The 21,247-nt window shown below is 41.5% G+C and overlaps 1 protein-coding gene across 2 annotated transcripts in view; it reads right to left on the bottom strand.

Moving 5' to 3' along the window:
* LOC145978887 (inactive tyrosine-protein kinase 7-like) overlaps nt 1-20,630 on the bottom strand; it is a 203,850-nt gene extending 183,220 nt beyond the window's left edge. For both annotated transcript variants that reach the window (XM_083111814.1, XM_083111815.1), the window contains exons 1-2: nt 20,512-20,630; nt 13,869-14,159 (exon numbers count right to left, since the gene is read on the bottom strand). In XM_083111814.1, the coding sequence (XP_082967940.1) occupies nt 13,869-14,159; nt 20,512-20,548 (328 nt within the window). In that variant the 5' untranslated portion in view covers nt 20,549-20,630. The remainder of the gene's footprint in view (nt 1-13,868; nt 14,160-20,511) is intronic.
* Between the last annotated feature and the right edge of the window lie 617 nt (nt 20,631-21,247).

Raw genomic sequence — 21,247 nt, 5'->3', positions numbered from 1 at the left:
TTGGAAGGGGCGGAAGCTAGGTGGCGAGAGGGTGTCTCCGAAATACATACATTCAAAATCTAGGAGGCACAAAAGAGGAAGAGAGAGTGCGTGTATGTATCTGTGTGTGTGCGAGCGGAGAGAAACAGGTTTTTGTGATCGCCCGAAGCGATGGGCGGGCCAAGGCAGCTGCTTCGCGATGAATTGGTTAAACAAAGGATGCTCCCAGTCCAGCCCGCAATTTGCAGGTAACAATAACCAAGTAATTCATTTCCTTGTTAGGATTTGTCAGGGAGGTCCTTACTTCGATGATGAGATAAAAATTGTACTTCTTAATAGAATTTCTGCCCGTTGCTTGTCATCAGGAGTGGTGGATGCCGTGCTGGAAAAGTTGTGCTTTTCTTCCAAGATTATGAGACTCGAAATACGAGGGGAGTTCTTAAAGCTTTGTACCGTTTGCTAGAAAGCCATGCAATGGACAATTTGCACATTTTTTATCCTTTCCTACTACATATATACACTGCAAAACCATTTATTTTACCTAGTTATATATGCCTTGTCCGATAACATTATTGTACCTTTTAGAAGTGGTTAAAAAGACAATTATGGTGTAAAAAGTTCCCAAAATGATTTTTTTTTATTACAACAACAGTCTCCCCGATAGCGGGAGATGAATTCCGTTTCCTTCAGTGCTCCAAGTGTAGGGGAGCCATCCCCCAGTTAAGAAAATTTTCATAAAACACCCCTCCATCCAGGACAATTTGCAAAAGCAACCCCTCCCCGTCTACTGCATTTTCTCCATGTTTATCCATACAAGCATCCCAAATCCCTTAAGCTAGGAATTCCCACTTCGAGAACTGGTTGCCCTGTAAATTACAGGCTGTAATTAAGGTCTACCGGGTTCGATTCTGAAGGAGACGCATTCTCATGGCTCGAATCTATCTTAAACTGTACACTCATGTCGTGTAGGATACACAAAACTTAAACCTTTTCAACATTTTAAATTCTACAACATTAATTTTCTTCGTCTTTACGAGGGATTTCGAATTACCAGTGACGGGGAAAATAGTTTATTCGTATGCTTTTATAGAAGAATATTACTATTTGAACCAACATATTACAGAAGAATATATCCTGTACAGAACACTGTATCACACATCTTCCTGGCATGTTACACAGTGTGTCCAAGTTTGAATTTCCTATTCGAAACTACTTTGTATCTTCCATTTGTGTGTTGTATTCGATAATACACCATATTCTCCCAATAATTCAAAGTATGATTGTGTCTACAGCATACGGTATTGGTAAAGCTAAGAAAAACACATTCTAGAGACTCTGGGCATTGCTTTAATTTTTGTTGCCAAAACATCTGTAACTTCATTGGCAGTGTACGTTCCTGCAAACTTTATAAGGTCCCGGGTTCGATCCCCGGCCGGTTCAAATCCGGGAACTTTTCTAACGGTTGAAGCGGCCCCGGCGCCCACCCATGAAAAAGCGTCGAATAACATGGGTACCTGGGGGAAACCCTGGGGGGTAAAGGCGGTCAGGGGCGTGATGCTGATCACATCACCCTACTCACGACCGGATCAAGAAAGTGTGGGGCGTTACCCCCACACCCCCTATACGCCTTCATGGCGTGGTGCTATGCACAGGGGAACACTTTACCTTTTTTTTTTTTACCTTTTCTTCTCATCGCTATGGTACGCTCTGTCTACTGTATATATGTAATAAAATACTATTCCTTTGTTGATCATGTACACGTGCTTCCTTTCTTACAGCTTGCATACGCTATACGGTCACATGGGGAAATGCTCTTCGAACTATCATTTTTCAAGTCCTACAACAGCGAGAGAGGTAAGTCTCCATCACTTTCTATGATAATATAATCTGTCCATACTAGAGAGTAATTATTTCGAGACTTACAGTTTTCTCTAATACTGTTTGTGCTCAAATGGATCTTAAAGGAACATATTCTTTGTCCGCAGCAAGATCGGAGTCAGTGTAAACAAATCCACGTGGCTTGTGAGAAATCCTATTGGCTGATTTTTGCTCTACGTCACCGAACAAAGTAAAGGTGAAACTGTGGAACCTTATGTTCTATAGGGCTTCCACGGTGGCGAAGAGTGCCTTACGTTGTGGATCTACAGGCAATATAATTATGGCTGAGCTAAGAAACCAACAAGTAAGCTCAAAAGCCATGTGCTTTTGTTTTCGTTCGCTCCGTTCTTACGGTGGACGGAATTTATAAGCACTGCAGACGAAGGAAGCAGAAACGGTGAAACAGAAGCAAATGTGCGAAAAGCTGAGGAAGCAGGTGCAAAAATCAAGATGTCAGGAGGGAGGCCCAACTCTTTTTCCGCCCCGCCCACTCTCCCTCTTTAATTTTCGATCACGCTTCACTTGAACCAGGATCGTTCGCACCTACTCATTTCCACCCAGCGATCTAGAAGCACGGGATTTAATGGCCAGTGGACCGTGACGCGATGCGGAGACTCTGGGGTTCACTGGCGCCACCCATTGACAAGATGCGGAAGCCGATCGCTTCCGCAGCTCAGTGTTGCCCACGATGAAGTGCTTGGCTTTTACATGGTTCGATCGTTAGGATCTCGCTGATAAATGCAGTGAAAATTCCTATATCTCAATTTCGTTTTGGTTATTTTTCGTCACTTTTCTAACTCTCTAGTAAAATCTCGACGATGACACATCCATCTTTTGCCCAGGATTCGAACCTACGACTTCCAGCGTCGTAGTACATCATGCTAACCACTTAGCCACAGAGGCATTTTTTTTCTTTTTTTTCATAAAACAGAAGGGTCGCACAAGTAGGTTCCTATGGAGTTGGGTTCGATACCTGGTGGAGGCACATAGTGGTTCGGATCCCACTTAAAACTGTAGGCCCAGTCCCGATAAGCCTTACTGTGCATAAAGTGGACTTACAACACCAAATCAACCAACCAACCTATGGAGTTTGGCAAGAAGGCATCCCCGATGGGGTAGTGGTAACATCGTCGCCTTGGAAACAAGGGAACCAGGGTTCGACACACAACAGTGGTTCGGGTCTATCTTTAAACTGTAGGCCCAGTCTCGATTACCCTATCTGTGCATAAAGTGAACTTCGATATCTGGATTTTGTCGGATGATGCATATCCGAAATACTCACTTCTTCACAGACGTTTGCCACCAATACACCTAAACAGTTCTTGTCATCTACTTTGTAATCCCGGAAACACTGTAATTTTCATTACAGGCATTTTTTTTCTTTCAGGGAAGCGTTCGCTTACTGCATGGTCTGCGATGAAACAGTTCTCACTCGCGGCGTGTGGTCTTGCGTTGACATGCAAGAGAATAACGCTGAACGTGTTCCTCCTTCTGCTCAGAAAAGAAAAGAAATCAGTCAAGATTGCACTGACATTTGAGGAAAAGAGGTGCAGTATCATTCATGAAGGGCCATCTAACACGAGGAGCAATAACATACTCGAGAATACATCATGTGTAATATTTCAACAGAACTGAAAGAAATTTGCACCTTGTGTGAAACTGTATGCAATACCCTTACAGAATATTTTAAAATTATTGTGTTTATTTTGAAACTTACACAGAAAACATGACAATCTGGACCAGAATAAAGGTTCTGATGGGTTAGTGACACAAGCCAACATCCTCTGCTTTGCTTGAGAAGTGCCAATGAGTGTGAAACCACGATTACATATTACATTACACGTTTCCTCCCGCCTTAAACGCAATGCCCGACATTACGAATTCATTTCATGCGCGCGTAGCGAAGCGCAACGCGCCAGCCTGCGCAGTCAGGAACTGTTCCCCAGCAAGAGACTTCGTTCGCAACAGTATATCATTCCGCGGAACCTGAAATTAGCGATTGTTAACATATGCATCGCGTTAGAATGAGCAGGAACGCATTTTTACGCCTTTTAGTCGCCGGACAATGGTGCCTTCTCGGTTTACTTGTAATTAAATGTGAGCTTCTTATTCGTTTTAATTGCTGACTGCTGCCCTGAAATTACAGGTTACAGTTGCTGATTTGGCGCGGCGCATCGTGGAAATATCACTTATTAAAATGCCTGCAGGAAAGCAATTTCATGACTTCTTTATGTGATATGCACGAGTACTGTTTATTCGCATGGATGTTAACCTCTCAGTAAATACTTACGTTGGTGAGCAGAACTCACGTTGTATGTCCTAGGTTCGAAGCCTTGGGGTGCAGGTTCTCTCATTGTTTCACGAACCTATTCTACATTTACATTGATGCGATTAACATACATTGATGTATAGGCAACCTAAATTAATAATTAACATTTCGAACTATACTCTGTCCTACGAGTCTGTGGAGCAAGCGAACGTAAACAAGTCCTCTGCGCAAGAAGTGACTCGAGGGAACGCGCGAGAGAAATAGGGCTTACTGCTTTGCTCCGCCCACTCGCATTCTCTCCTTCCCTTCCGTTATGCGCAGCGTTGCTCCATAGATTTCTGAGACGTAGTATAGATAGCGACAGAGTGAAAAATGTGCATGGACATCGAGTTTCAAAACCCCGTTGTCTTGATTACAAGGCTTATTCGCTTAACCGCCATTGAGAACCTGAAGTAGTGGGTGTCCCACGTACAACCGGACAGCCTGTTCTGCTTGACATTCTCTCCAACATACACCTCAAATCCTTTTAAACTTTTATATTGTCATTTTCTTAACAATCACCCCACAAATGTTTTTATCAATTTAATGAAGAGGTTCTTGAAATGTGAATAACTGTATACGAAGAATATATTCAAATTGGCGAAATACAAAAAAATTTGGCCAGTGTTGACAACTGGGACGTAAAACTATCTAAAACTTCACATAAAATCCACTAAAAATTGCTGAACCAGAGAATAAGCTAAATGTAATGTAAAAAATACTTATTTATTAAACCTTAATAATATGTGAAAGTTTCTATGAGCAATTCGTGGCGCTTCTGCGTACGTATGAGAATTTGCAAAAGTTCGAAGAGTGCTTTAGACGGAACTATGCAAATAATTATATAAATCTCGGAAGATGTCACATTATGTGAATTCTCCAAGTGGTAGTTTCGTGGCTTGAAAAGTCGCTGGTCGTTTATTCATGAATATCTACAAATCCACCAGATTTAGAGGCTTCTCGCTAAAGATAGCAACTATGATTGAGGAATGCGTGGATAAATGAATGAAATATGAATCATAACAGACACAAAAATACCCATTGCTTACATGGATCCGAACCCAGGGTCCTTGTTTACTCACTGTTATTCCAACTACTGGAACATGCGCTCACTCCTTCGCCAATAGGAAGGTACCTTTTACAAGATCAATCGCGTTGTTTCCACAGATGGCCATTTTGCAATTAAATATGTTAACAAGATAAGATCTTGTTATGTGCTGAACGGTACCTGTTACAAAACGAGTTCAGAAAAATCCAACCTGCGAAAAAAGAAAGATGCCGTAATGGATCTATCTATTTTCCTCCTTTTGTCCAAATAATCTGCCCATCTTCCATCTCAAGATTCCCCGCGCTCTCCCAACTGATGTCGGGGTCTTTTGAAATAAATCACGTGTAGCGTCCAGTCCGCACACACACACACACACAGCAGCATTCCTTTTTTCCTCTTACCTGATTTACAGCCTCGACCGCTCATTCCCAATGCTCGCTTTAATTACACGAACCGTGGGGAAGGGAGGGAAACGCATCAATAGGCTCTCCACTGCTTGCATCAGGGTTAGGTATACTTCAAGTGGGTGGTGCCTGTTGACAGGTAAGTCGTGGAGGTAAAATAATGCTGTGAAGCTGAGCAGTGTTGCCAAGTCTTGATTTTTGTCAAATTGCTCTCGTTTGGCCTTGAAAATTCGACATCCTAGAGTTTCGTGTTCAAACAGCTTTAAGAAAAAAAAATAATGGGTCCGCGAGCTTCAAGTGGAGATAATAGATGGGGTTGTACGTCAAAGTCTGGATCGAAGTCAATGAACAGGTTGATAAGCTGACTTCCTACCAAGCTGCTGCCCTATACTTGACCCGCATAAAAAAGGGGCACGAAAATGTAAATTTTGGAACACATTTGTTGTTGTTTATTGTGATAACTTATGCCAAGAAAAGAACTTGTTTGTCACACCTGCTTTTATTTCGAAATGCATGGAGTTCTGTGCACCTTGCTTCACGTCTCTTTTCACAGTTTTGCGGGCAAGATGTCTATCGGGTAAATTTTCCTCGATTAAAGACTCCGTTAGCTAGTCCTGGTTTAGAGGCTACCGTGTGAATACTCCTAATTAAAAGCTCTTGTTTAGCTAATCCTGAGTTATAAGCTATCTTGTGAGTAATCCAGAATTGAAATCTATTGGTTAGCTAATCCTGGATTAAATATAGGTTTAGCGGGCGCAAAATTCTGGACTAATCTTTCGGTTAGCTTTTAATGGATTAGAACCAATCATGTGGGTGGTTCTGAAATTAAAACTCTTGGTTAGGTAATCCTGAGGTAGATACTATAGCGGTAAGTGATTCTAGATTAGTCTCTCGGTTAGTTGATCTTCAGTCGGTCAGTTAGTTGATCTTCAGTTAAAGGCAGTCTAAGCGACATACGCATTCCTGATTTGGAAACTATCGTTTGGCAATAACCCTGGGTTAGAGACTATAGTTTGAGTAATCCTGGAGTAGACACTGGGTTAGAGTGGAGAATATCATGAATGAGTAGGGTTTTTTTTAGTAGTAGAGATTCTAGGACAGTTAGTTATTTCTGGGTTGTAGACTATCAACTCTGACAGTTGAAAGGTTCGGATAGCTACTAGAGGTAGAATCTTAAGTAATTTGTATTGTATGTGTGTGTGTGTTGGCGCATATCGAGACCTTCCGGCAAATATTACACTTACTAAAAGCACTTTTTGAGAAGAAAGAACATTTGAAACATGAGAGTTCACCTGGGAACCTTTTATCCCAGAAACAGCAATAAAGAGAAAACGTTTTCCATGTAAACTGCATCAGTCATGCAACACTGACTCCACAACTCCTGTGAAGACTCAATTTTCTTAACTAGTTTTCCTCGATGACAATTTGCATGTCATAACGGAAATGAACATTAACAATTGACCCTCCCTCCCCACAATCCCTAAACTGGTTCTCGCTGCTGCCATCTGGCTTCACGAAATCAAATTTCCACAACATGAATGCAGTGTGTCTGTGTGACGAAAGCCCTCAAGTTCTGGCCTGCGTCTTCCACTTCTTTTTTCTGTTTCAGTCACAAATCAAATAATAGTTACAGCTACGCCCAAAAAGCCCCAAGGCAAGAACACCCAGGCTGTCCAATAAACTCACAGCTCCGGAATGATTGGCAAAAGAGAATATGTAAAGATACGTTAATAACAGACAGCTTTGCATGTTAATAAAGCGTGTGTAAAATGCATTATATCCCGTGCACGATAGCCCAGGGTAATATGACTCCTGCCTAAAGGGTTATTAAGCCAGCTTTTCTTCCCTCAACACACTGGAAGAGTAAAATGGATGTGTTCAAAGTAGTGAGTATTTTGGCGACAGAGGGCGCGGGTGCAGTTGGTATACACTATACAGACTGTTCTTTCAACATTTATTTAGGGTTTATTTATTATTATTATTATTATTATTATGTACCTGGAAAACTCTTCAATTCGATCCACCACATGAATGAATATGTAGCGTAACTTTTTAATCTATTTCTGTATTTCATACAGTCAATGTAGTGAAATACATAGTTATCCTATTTTGTTACTAACATTTGTACACAAAAGTTAGGACAATGTTTCAATCATAAAGTCAATGTCTGAACTCACATAAAAGTCTATGTTTTGGAATATTGAAAACTATGAAACTAATTATTCTTTGAATTAAGTGGCAGAACATGGAAATGTAACCTGGTTCATGTATTTTACATGTGAATTTTTTCGATCTAACGCAGTTTTCACTTGAGTTATTATGTTCGAACAATAACTAGTTGAACCTTTATTATTAATACTAAACATTAAAAAAATATTTTTTGTAACTTGAAATGAACAATGCCAATTCCAGGAGGGATTAGTCGATGATCCCCCATCCCGACGCCCATGAGGTTGGGCAAAATACTTTCATGATTGTTTGATTGAGTTAGTTTATTTTACGTCGCTTTTCTTCCACTTTTGGCTAATCGCGACGATGAGAGTGAGTGATGATATGAAGAAATTAATAAACACGTATGAACAGGCCGGGATTCGAACGCGTTCATGTCGACTCTGTTTTGGTGATTATGTTTGCTAACATTTCCTCTTCCTCTTTTTTTCTTCCCTCATTCTCTCTCTCTCTGGTGTGTTTGATTCTTGTTCCGCAGAGAATGGTTGTATAAGTTACAGACCTTGAGTTCAATCCTACGAACTCTGAATTGTAAGTAAAAGTAAGGCAGCCCAAAGAGAGAGGGTGGAGAGAAAAAAACTGAATCGTAGACTGTCTGAGATGTGAGAATCATTCAAGTCTTTGGAAGAAGTACCACACAAGTGGATAATCCAGGCGGTGCTCTGGAGCAAAGAACCGGCCATTTATGATGTCTTGCAGTGCAAAAAAACTAGGCGAACAAGATGTGTTAAGATCTCCACGTCATACCCGAATCTGCATGTCATGGTGGTTCAACACTGGCCTGTCCTGCTCCCTGTCAACTTGTAGCCACGAACAAATAATGGAGTACTAATGCAATGTGAGAATCTTGAGGCCAGACTAGAAATGTTTCTGCAGTGTGGACAACCCTAGTCTTTAAAAATAATAATCTCTACATTTTACTTTGGATGTCATAAGAACGAACACCTAATCCAGTCTGAGAGCCGCGGCAAAGACTTTGGTTTCATGACCAGATGAGCTTTGTCGGCCATGAAATTAGGCAGGTGGCAGAAGATCACGCTGTTGCTATATTGGAGTACAACCCCGTGTGTTCGCAGGTTTAAGAGAATGAAAGATCTCGTTGTAGAGTTGGTCTTTGTAATCCGTGTGATACAAACTGACAGTATTTGCTCGAAAGGTCAGGATGACAACTGTATGCCACGGAGAGAGGTCGGTCTGACGCTGGAGCTAGGCAACGCAGTCCGGCGGTTGACGTTGCCATACAGTGCGAGGGAACCAGCGACTTTTGTCCCGCTATTGCTTTGCTTTTCCCATGTGTGGCACCAGCGCAATTCTGCGCAGCCGCCTATTTTCATGACCATACGTTTAGTGTTCAAACTGAAAGGAGTAAGCCAGGAAATCCCCCTTCAATCTGAATTTTCTTTCCACACAGGGTAAAGAAATCTTCCTCCCCTCTGAGAATATATTTACTAGTTATTTCCCGTTGTTAATTAAAAAAGTATGTAAATAATAATTGTACGACTTGACATGTCCAATATTTGTGTGGAGAATGAAAATCTGTTACTGGAAGTTCAAAATTATATATACTTTTTAAATAAATATGCCTTAATAATACACGTTTTTTCATTGTTGTTGTCAAGAGACAATTCAAAAGTGACATCTGTGAGGTAGGTCATAGTAGGGTGTGGATTTATAGGTGCCAAGAACTGGTAAAATAGACAGGCAAACAGGCGCCAAAAATTATGAATACAGGCCCCTGAAAAGGCATAACAAAATAAAGAAAGGTACCAAAATATGCAGTGAACATGAACTTGCTATTTATTTTCTTAGTTGCGCACTTATTGACTTTAATTTTTTTGTACTCTATAGTTTTGTTACTGCTACTTTTGACAGACGTGATGAATTTGTTTAGTTGCAATTGAAACAACAAAAAAAGAAGATATTTACACTGTGGAGTGCAAAAATAGCGAAAAGAATAAGCAAAAAACACAAAAGGAGAGGCATTTTAGCACGATTATGCTTATCAGTGCTCCAAGCGGTATGAAATAAATTTAAAACCTTAAAGCCTAAGTTTTAATACAAAGGAATAAAGAAGGGTTTTTGAAACATTCTGTCCCCTCCTCCCATACACATACATAAATTAGATAAACACGTGCGATACCTTGGTTCTGTGGGGAGCCTTGAAAACGAACCCAAATCTGAATTTCAATCGTCGGCATGCTGAAAGGAAACTTAACATGCGAAACAGTTCGCGGATGTGTAACAATTGTCTCAATTGAGTGGGGAGGAAAAGCTCGTGGATACTCACAACAAAGAAACCTCATTGAATGCAAATAGAAGGAAGAAACAACAATGATGTGATGAATTCCAAACCACAGAAAGTGGGAAAAACGTTCCGTTTTGCACTCGCCGATCCTTCCTGTGAAACCGAAAAAACAACAGGTGCCAACTTTCACACGGGCTCGAATTCCCATGGTACGATTAAATGTTTGTGTGGCTATGCGAAAGGAAGACACCTGAACGGGCCTGTCTGTCACTTCAGGAACACGAAGAACATTTCCGTTCCTTCGATGCAGTGCTAAAGAGAAGTTGTTAGTCTCATCCCCCGGATCTGTTACCAGCAGGAAACTCCCACAACTGAACAAGAGCCTGTGGATGCACAGAAGGCACCGCCAAGCAGGTGATAACAGCTATGAGGTTGCTTCGTTATGCCTTCGCCCGGAACCAGCTTGCAGTGCAATACATGGATCTTGGGGAAAAGCACCTAACTGATTTACAGATACGAAATGTGACACGGCCAGCATGCAGATTTGGTGATTCGCACGCGAGTCGTGCATATGGGCGTTTGCTAAATGGTTCTGGACGTTACAATGCCCACACTTGCCAGAATATTGAATTAACACTTGCCACTTTTACATCGAAAATTGTTCAGCGCATGCCGAGTGTGTTACGTGCTCGACTCACAATCCTAGCATCGAAAGGTTTAGCGTTCCAGTCCCGTATCTTCATCAATTGCATCAAATCATTGTTTTGAGTCGACCTCCGTGGCGGAGTGGTTAGCACATCGCGCTACAACGCCAGGGGTCCCGGGTTCGAATCCTGGCCTGGGCATGGAAGTTTGTGAGTGTCAGTTCATCACTCATCCCCATCTTCGCAAGTACATATTTTACATTTTTAACACATTTCAGTCACTCTCTTTCATTTCCTTTTCTGTGACCCTTCCCAAAGCAGTACTTCCAGCGGTGGACTGTTTGCAGATTGAGGCTCAGGGCTATAGCCCCTGCCCCTTCCACTCCTCCATAGAAGTTATTTTCTAAATTTTGCGATCAATAGGTCCGGTAGAGTTTCCATATTCTCTGAATGAAAAACTACTACATACGTCAGGCTAAAAATAATAATTTTCGAGTATCTTCGCCATATTATAAGAATATAATATTATAGCTATGTATACTATTATACCAAGTATCAAATCACCATTCCTGTGAATAATTCCTTTGTAATGAACACTTCCTCTTAGCCATTATGAAAGCACGTTATGCTCCAGCACAGTATCGGCGAATTGGGTGCCAAAACGGGTGAAAAGTACAAGGTAAGACTTAGTGCTGGGAAAACTGCCCCCCGTGGCCCCTTATCGCCACTGCTCCAGCAGCGTGAAACAAGTAAGTTCGATTGGATTATCTTCTTGTTCTCTAATGTTGTTCCTAACCTAACAGTACCAACAAAGTAGTTCATCTCGGGCAACGGTACTACTATAACATCCTCCCCGCACCGAAGCACCAAGCGGTGGACTGGTTTTAGCTTTTCAATCTTTATCGAACAATGGACGCTTCCAGGCCTCCCCGCGACGACAATAAACACTCGCTTATTTTGTCACAGAAAATACGGCGGACAGCAGTATCGTCGTTCTTTCAACTTCCCATTTTTGCCACTTTTGGTCAATCGCGAAGATAATGATGATATGATGATGGCACACTCATAAAGAGCACCCATGCTCAGGCTGGAATTCGAACTCGGGACCTCTGGTTGCGTAACGCGCTGTGCTAACCACTAAGAGATTGAATGGAAAATATATATCATTGAAAGGGGGAAAAAATCCGGGACAAATAAGCGTCCTCAATACATATTTCGAAAAGACTGAATTAATTTACTGAAACACCCTATGATTCCTGGGTGCACTAATGCTAGGAAAATATTTAATTAGCTTGAGGTCTCACAGATGACGCAGTGGTAACCTCATTGCCGTGTAATCAATGGGTCCCGGGTTCGATACCCTGTGAAGGCACATGACACAGTGGTTCTGGTCCCACTTTAAACTGTAGGTCCAGTCCCGATTAGCCTATCTGTGCATAAAGTAGACTCAAAACAATTCATACCAAGAAAGAATTAGCTTGAGCGTCCCTACAAGTGTCTTGGGCATGGGTGGACCCACACTTTTTCCCAGTAGGGGGGAGCGGGCAAATTGTTTATTTTGAGTTATCCGAAAAGGGGATATCAGTTATTTCCAAGCAAAAAGGCAAATGAAGAGAATGAAAATTTTCACCACTTGTTTTCCCGGAGGGTGAAAGTGCCCCTTTGCCCCCCGCTGGTCACGCCTATGATCTTGGGAAGCTTCTCTGATCTGCAGACATTACCTCCCGCAGTGTTGTGCACTTTCCCATACCCTAAATAGTACGCAGGAAAGAAGGAAGGCTTCTATTGGAAATGGTTCCTCCTCGGCAGGGGTCCACCATAGACAAAAGTGACAGCATTCCACGCCCACTGGGAGTGGAGGAAGATCGATTTGGGGCAAAAGAAAGGCAACTCAAGTGGCCTCTGTCCATACAAAGAGATACAGTGAAACGGTTATTCCGGCAAAGCACCGCCAACAATATCATGGAGCGGCTGTCGTCGAGCGTTGATCCATAACCGGCCGTGACCCTGCCAAAAAAAGAGGACGGTTATCCTCCTCGGATTATTGCCTAACGAGAACTTCCAATCCTCGAGTCGTCAATCAACGTGCCCTCCGTAGAAACTGGGAAGTCTTGATAATTGGATCCAGTGCAGGAGGTCGTAAATATCTTCCCACGCATGTCCCTGGCGCTCGTTTCAAGACACCAGAAGCGGTGACAAGGAGGCGTCTTCGAGGATATGCGTGTTAAAATACATATGAATGTCATTATAAATGCAATAATGGGCGTAACGGGGGGGGGGGGGTAATCGAACTTGGGACTTTAGCGGGCAGAATCAAACTTGAGACTTAACTTTGGGGGGCAGAATCAAGCTTGAGACTAAGATTTGGGGCGGGCAGAATCAAACTTGAGTCTTAACTTTGGGGCGGGCGGAATCAAACTTGAAACGTAACTTTGGGGCGGGCGGAATCAAACTTTTGACTTAACTTTGAGGGGCAGAATCAAACTTGAGACTGTGAGGGGCCAGAATCAAACTTGGGACTTAACTTTGGAGTGGGCAGAATCAAACTTGAAACTTTGGGGGAGGCAGAATCGAACTAGGGACTTAACTTTAGGGGCGGGCAGAACCAAATTAGAAACTTAAACTTTCTGGGGCAGAATCGCAGAATCAAACTAGGAACTTAACTTTATGGGGCAGAATCAAACTTTGGATATTGGGAGGTCAGAATCAAACTTTGATTTGATCGCCGTGAATAAGAGAAACGTGAAACACTGAATCCAACTCTTCATTGTAAATACTGTAACTGTTGTTAAACGTTTTATGGTATAATGAGATATGCAGACTGATACTTATATGTAACAAGTGGGTTAGTGTTGCCACTAGCTGAAAGCAGAATTACCCTTTCCCAGGTAGAAAATTTCCCTTTTTCAATCCATATCCCCCTCCACATTAGAAAAAAATTGAGTCTGCGGCCACAAAACTTCATCAGCATGGTATCTGATGGCATTATCCTGTTGCTGGATGCGCACAAGAAGAAAAAGTGATTTGTGGGAGGATCTCGCACAACGTCAGCAGTAAGACTTGCAGTCGTATCGTACACACGCGTCATTCAAAAGCTATAGGTATATATATGTAAAAAGTACCATGTACTTACATTGAATGTTGAGCGATGCCGAGCTGGTTATGGAGAATCCTGTGCTGGTGTTTGTGGCGATGCAGGCGAAATTCCCAGTGTCCCTCTCTCTGTCCACACGTGTTATGTGGAGATTGGAACCTTGCTGGAAACGCCTTGTTGTGTTCTCCAGGGTCTTGCCATTTAGAGTCCAATAAAACGATATCGATGTAGTATTCGACACCATGCACTCCAAAGTCACATTTTTACCGGCAACCACGTCAACATTTTGCGGCCGCTTGCTGAAGTAAAACTTGTCCTGAGCGAAAGAACCTGCAAGAATAAAGAAAAGCATCTTGTGTCATGGCTATCTAAACAATATAGAATTCAAAACAGATATTATTGTAGCAGTAATTGCATATAACTGAACTCAAAAGTAATGTGAAATGTTGGAATTTGACTCAGATGGCAACAGATGGCGTTGGTGATTCCAGATGGTTCCGCGTTTACTTTTCAGTTCATGTAACCGTGTACATCTTGATGCCTGTGACGAAAACTGACGAATAAACGCTAGTACATCACCAACGCCATTTACTGCCATCTATACACAAATTCCAATATAGTACGTTACTTTTGAATGAAATTATATATGACTACCACTACGGCCACACAATTTACAGCTAATTAAAAAATTGAGACTTCTCATTGAAACGCCCTATATGTAGCTCATGTTGCATACAAAAAATGAACCTTCACATAGCGTAGAAGACATTAATGTGTGTTTTAAAAAAATGTATATATGCAAGCACGCGGTATAGATTCACGGTTGCTACTGACATTTTTTTTTATTGTTAGATAACAAATTATGTGCTGCGTGGTCGCATACGTACGGGATAAACAAACCCACGCGGTATAGATTCACGGTTGCTACTGACATTTATTTATTGTTAGATAAGAAATTAACCAATGGTATATGTGCTGCGTGGTCGCATACGTACGGGATAAACAAACATTATTTTGAAAACCTAATGTCCTGTACAAGATGTAAAGCTTTGTTGGTGTTGTATGGCAAAGCTTTGTATGATTACAGCAAATTGATAATGTATCAGGTCACAACTATATAGCGCGATAGGGTTAACATAGGAACATAGGCTGGTGGATCCATACATTTTCAAAATCTCAAATTCCACTAGTCAACGAAGTCATAGGGTAAGTAGGATCTTACCATAGTTGATTTGCTAAACTAAAAAAGCACCCCTCCCAAATGAATTCCCACATACGCTATTGGCCTGACTTGCTCTTCATCGATTGTACACTCGACGTACGTGGCTATGGGGTCCTCACAATAATAATCATTTTTGCTCTACAGTATCCTTACATGTATAAGCAACCCTATTCACAGGCCAATAAACGAATTATCCTTTGCCAGATTGCAACCACTTTTTTATGCTGATTGTGTACCAATAGTTTTTTTTGTCTTGACTCGTCAATACATCCGCACGCGGTAATGGCAAATGATACCAGAGCTTTCGGCATGTCTTTTTAAGCACCCTGTACAATTAACATGCAAGAAGCAACAATGACAAAGGCCAACAGTGCCCTTTGAAGAGAACAGAGTTTCTCTGTGTTTTCGCCTGTGCCTAACTCGGTTGAAACTTGCCGAAAACGTGAGTCATACAGCAGACTTCCCCCTACCGCGGGTTTATTGAACAAAAACCCTTAGCAGATCGATAGAAGGCCTCGGCAGCTCGAAAAAGCAGCGACTTCCAGTCATGCGCGAGGCTTCCGGGGCGAGAGGGGAGAAGAGAGCTTTGTTTATAATTTCACGTGTGCATGCAACGGTCCCTGCCCGCTGGCTATAAGTTATCATCAGTGAAGATTAAATCGGAATAAACCCTTCTCGCCATGAAACGCAGTCGCACGGTTGGCAAAATGAAAACTGCCTCTGCTCCTGTGTGACTCACTCGCAGAAATGATCTTCGGGGGGTGGAAAAAGCAGAGCGGACTTCCCTAAGCCACTTCTACTGCTTTGCATACTTACGGAGCTCTCCCATGCTCCCTTAACTTCGGAGAATTAACATTTTAACGATTTTAATAAAACTGGACGACTGGCTTATCGTAACTGGTCAATTTGGACACAATCTGACCAGGGGTTCTCTGCCTGTGAATTTTCGTTTAGGTAAAGGGGCTCGGGAAACCCAATTTGTCACCACAAGGGAAGCGAATGCAACCTTTCTCCAGATAGAACAGACGAATCCTATTGGTCCACATTCGAAATCCGGTGAGAGCACACTTCAGTCGTTCGGATTCGAGTAAAATCGAATTGTTGTTTCAAGTACGCTTTATGCACATGTACGTTAAGCTTTAAAGTGGGATCCGAACCACTGTACAATGTGCCTCCACCGGATATCGAGACCTGGACTCTTTGATTACAAGGCGAGGACAAGACTCTCGCTAACATTCGATACTTTAGTAAATAAAATTTGAAAATTTACCTAAACCCAGTTTAATGTACTACCTGCAGGTCCGTAGCTAGAATTGATCTCGAAGGGGGTTCACTGGTTATCAGGGGGGGGGGTTGTAAACCAAGTCCATTTTCCCGAAGTTTAACCGTGTTAAATGAAGGTAAATTAGGTGTATGTGTGAGGAAGGGGGAGGGGGCATTAAGTTACATAAAATTTAGAAATATCATACAAATACTACATTTTTCTATACAGCCTATTTTAAAACATCGGTTGAAGTGTTAATTCATCCCTTACTACACACTCCATACTACTTCTGATGATACAGATATTTATATCACACAAGAAAAATGCACAATATTCAATCATAGTGCCTACAGTAACCTACAATCCACCCCCGGCCGAAGCAATGAAACTCCCCTTCGGTTCACCTTTGACGTAGATAACATCAAAGTCACAGATTTTTGTCTAAACGGGAGGTCGCAACAGGGGCAGTGAAGGTACAGATAAAGAATGTAATAGCTGCTGTTCATGTTCTGTGAATTTCTCCTTCACCAAAGTTGTGGGCAAAATAACATGTGCTGTCTACATTTTCACTCTTCACTGCAAACAAAATATACAAAATAGTTTTACCTAATTTCAAGAGGGTTAACGGAAATGCCAGGGGGAGGCTGAATACAGTTCCAGGGGGCTCAGCCCCCCTGGCTCCTGCCTGACTACCTGGTTATTCAGATAAGTCATACACTGATCACCCTTGGCCTTTCCGCGGATAATCAATTAATTTTAGATTTATTATTAGTTTTAGACGCCGTTTGTGGGGGGGGGGGGTGATCGCCTACTTTTAGATGCTAAAGGGGTGATGGTGTATTTTTCACATCTCGAGGAATCGCCCTTTGAATAACTTGAAAACAATAAACTTTCTACAAACCAAATGGAGACATGCTACCGTACAACAGTCCCCAATGAAAGAAAGTCGTTCTCCGTTGCTGATCTGATCATAAACGAAACAAATTTTGTGTACATACACACTTTTTCCATGGCTATAATCGGGAAATGGCTTGCACATTTTGGCGCGACAAGATTTCGTAAGTTGGTTCCTATTGGTTGTGGTGGATGATAAAAAAAAATTGAAACACATCTCAGTATTGCCAGATCCTCCTTTGTTGTAAATAATGTGAAGAAGCATATCATACCTTTTGTCTTTACATGTATACGTCACAACGACTATTTTCAAAATATTTATTAAAACTAGTAAATGTAAAATGTTTGGGTGTAAATATGAGGCTTGAACCCGAATCTCTGCCAACACCAGTGACTGAAAATATTCTAAAGGTTACAACACTGACACGAAGTAACAGAGATGCACGTTAAAACCAATATTTCCATCATATTTCCTGTAATATTTATAACAATGCTTATTTTGGAAAAGTATGCAGTAATTCTGATCCATTGTAATCCTCTTCTTTGTAGTGTTTATGCTTGTATGGTTCTATCATAAAAATGGAGGGTCGCAAAGTAAATTCCCACCGAGATACTGATGAGTAAGAAGGCCTCCCCGATGGCGTAGTTGTAACGTAGTCGCCATGCAATCAAGAGTCCCGGGCAGTGATGTTCCGTAGACTATAGGTTTACGTCTACATGAGTTGTCTACACGTAATCTACGTGTAGATTACATTGGGTTGTAGTTTACATAGACTACGTAGACAATCTAATGTGCATTTACATTAATTTTCAAGGCTTTCATGAAAGGAAAGTGACATTTTCAACTATATTGGTTCCTAACGAACTGACAAGAATCCTATTTACAACAAAATTTCTCTTCTCTTCTATCACCAACTAAGATGATAAATAGTGTGCCGAACAAACAACAGATGTCAGTCGTGAGGCAAAATTAGTCTTTTCCCATAAAACACTAGAATATTTCCTATATTAGGTTTCTTTCCTAGGTGAGAAATTGTTCGAATTTGGAAGGGACAGTATGAAAAGTTCTCCTTACACATCAGCAACTGATACGCAGTATAATTTTGTTTTACTTCCACAGCGCCCATAGCTAAATTTTCACCTTCTGCTATGTTGTTTACGTAGATTACGTTAACTACGTTTATAAAATAGTCTACATGTAGAATGTAGACTATCGTTGTTTACGCGTAGACGCACATCACTGGTCCCGGGTTCGATACCCGGTGATCCGGATCCCACTATAAACTGTAGATTCAGTTCTGATTACCCTATGGATGAATAAAGTGGACTTACACAAATGTGAAGTTGCGTTTAACCAGTGGCGTGCCCACGAGAGGGGGGTTGATGGGGGTCATAACCCCCCTTTGGCCCAGTAATCCTAAAAAAGAACGTGAAAGGCAGGAAAAGATGGAAAAATGAGGGCTGACTAGTAAAAAAAAAAAAGTATACGTAACTCCCTTTTCGAAAATCCTGGGCACGCCACAGAGTTTAACACACTTCATACACGGTCAGTCTCGTGATTTTAAACCTGTCCTCCATAATAGGAATATTACAAGTATGCACGTACCACCTTGTAGTTATGGTGAAATTGTGACATGAGGGAAACTATTATTTTAAAAACTCATTCGATAAAAAGAAAAAAAATATATGCTGACTGAATTTACAACCGGGGGTGTAAGGGGTGACCTGGTGTACATTTTACAGACTAACAAGGTTCTGGCGTCTGGACTCGCACCCAGCCAGTATAATTCTCCGTGGAACAGATGTTATGTGCTGTCCATACGTGCTGTCCTTTCTCATCAATTTCATCTTATCACAATTCATCCTCATCTTCGTGATTAGCCAAAAGCACCAAAAAAGCGTGTGCGATTTTTGTTTATATTTTTCGAGAATAAAAAAAAACATTTTCACGTAGCCTATTATAGGTCGGACGCGTATACTACACTGGCACATTCTAATAAATATGAGCCGTTCTGTACTAAATTCTCAATTATATGTACGTACATGTCTTGTTTTTTTACGATAATATTCGTGTTACGGCGATTTCATGCAAACATTAATAGTTATTCAATATAATCTCTGTCATTCTATAACTTGTGTTCATTACATTTAGAGCAATATATCCAAATACAACGTTTCAGTTAGTACGCATAGGCACTCTATTGTGTATTACCAGTTAACTGGCTTAATAATTGCATATTTTGGCGATGCGGTGGGTATCATAATTTGTGGCGAAAACAATGCTCTTGAGTTTGAAGCCTGGTGAAGGCACGAATGTTTCATGCTCATTGTTTTTTCATATATGGAGCGCACAGGAAAGTGGCCTACAATAATTCCAAGACTACTAGTCTTGCAATAATTCGCTCTTTTCTTTTTCTTGACAAGGCTCTGGCGATATGACGCATCCAGGAGAATCTTCCGTGTTGTTTTTGTTTTATCGCCCATCTATATTCTTCAACGGTAGCCCCCCCCCCCTTCCCCGCCTCGTTATTTTATTAGTTATTACTATCACCAATGTAGCATCTTGTGAATACATCGTAACGTCACTAAACTAACCGTTCGATATATGCAAAATTTCATATTCACTTTACGCACAAAGATTGAACCCCATCGGAGATCATCTCTGGAGAACAGCCGGTGAGCGTCGTACTATCTAGGCAACTTGTGAAGATGAAAATAGTCAAAGGGTTCATGCACTTAGTCATGTGTACATCCAAACATTAAAACAGAACTGATCAATTCTAGTTCGTGCTATTTTCACTTTGCCAAAACAGAAACGTGCCTACTCTAGGTAATGTTACCAGAACGGTCCGAACGAAAACAAACTTCGACAAGAGCCTAGAAAGCATGATGTCAATTTATCTCGAGATCAGCACTACACATTTTCCACAACATCTCCCTCTATCACGACTTCATAATCATCTCTTTCTTGCAACTAAATTCATGGATGCATGCACGCACCATATGAAACGAGAAGTGTTATTATCTGTATTTTGAAACCCAGTGATGAAAAAGGGTTCCGCATGATCTTGTTTGGGTCTCATTACACAATAAATACTAGGTACGGACTTTTTTTTCAGTGCCTCGAGCCATGGGTTTAACAGCAGAGTAGCAGTTACGTTTTTGTTTGTGTAGCTTGAAAGATCGTGAGGCTTGTTAGGCCTAACGAACTGTCAATGTATCTTCTGCTGGACGCAGACGAAAACACACAATATGCATACCGAGCACCTAATGTGCGGTTAAATCTTATGTATTGTACTTACCAGATAACAGCACGATTAGCACACACAAGAACCACATCTTGAACTAAACTTCAGTTCATTCCGCTCACCGTCCCGTCACTACACCAAACTCGAACGCACTGGTTTCTACGAATCGACCCTTACTCCGTGAACCGCGCCATGCTCGTCGGCGAGGAATAATCGCAGCCGCTGCACCTCTCCGGTTGCCGAGTCGAGAAGTAGTTCGTTGCAAAATTGCAAACTCTTGTATGAAAACTAGTTTCAATCAGGCAAAGGGGAATGTTTTTATCTGACAATGATAATTGTGCGTATCTTTGAACAGAGAACTACTTCTTGAGTTCGTGATGTTGTGGCCAATGTATTAATAAGTATTCATGCGCTGTCGTCTGCTAGTATGAGCGGCAAGCAAACATATGTTGCCGAGCACGCTGGATTTCAAGGTAGCTTGTACGTATGTGTAGCTTGTATGTTTATTTTTTGATTTTACGTCAACTTACTAGCTTTTATCATAACGATGAAGATGAATGTTCTATAATGTTACGTGAACCGATATAAAAACTTCACCAGTTTGTGCAGACTTTTCAGTTTTGTTAAGACCACTTTATGTACAGATAGGCTAATAGCGACTGGACCTACAGTTTAAAGTGGAATCCGAATCACTAGGTGCCTCCACGGCCATCGAACCCGAGACTTCGATAGATAACTAGGTAATGTTGCCACTACGCCATCGGGGAGGTCAATATTCACACTTTTACAT

Source organism: Lepisma saccharinum, chromosome 25 (assembly GCF_977018435.1).
Source record: "Lepisma saccharinum chromosome 25, izLepSacc3.1, whole genome shotgun sequence".
Lineage (NCBI taxonomy): Eukaryota > Metazoa > Arthropoda > Insecta > Zygentoma > Lepismatidae > Lepisma > Lepisma saccharinum.
The sequence above is the reverse complement of the archived record's forward strand: the minus strand, read 5'-3'. Positions and strand labels throughout refer to the sequence as shown.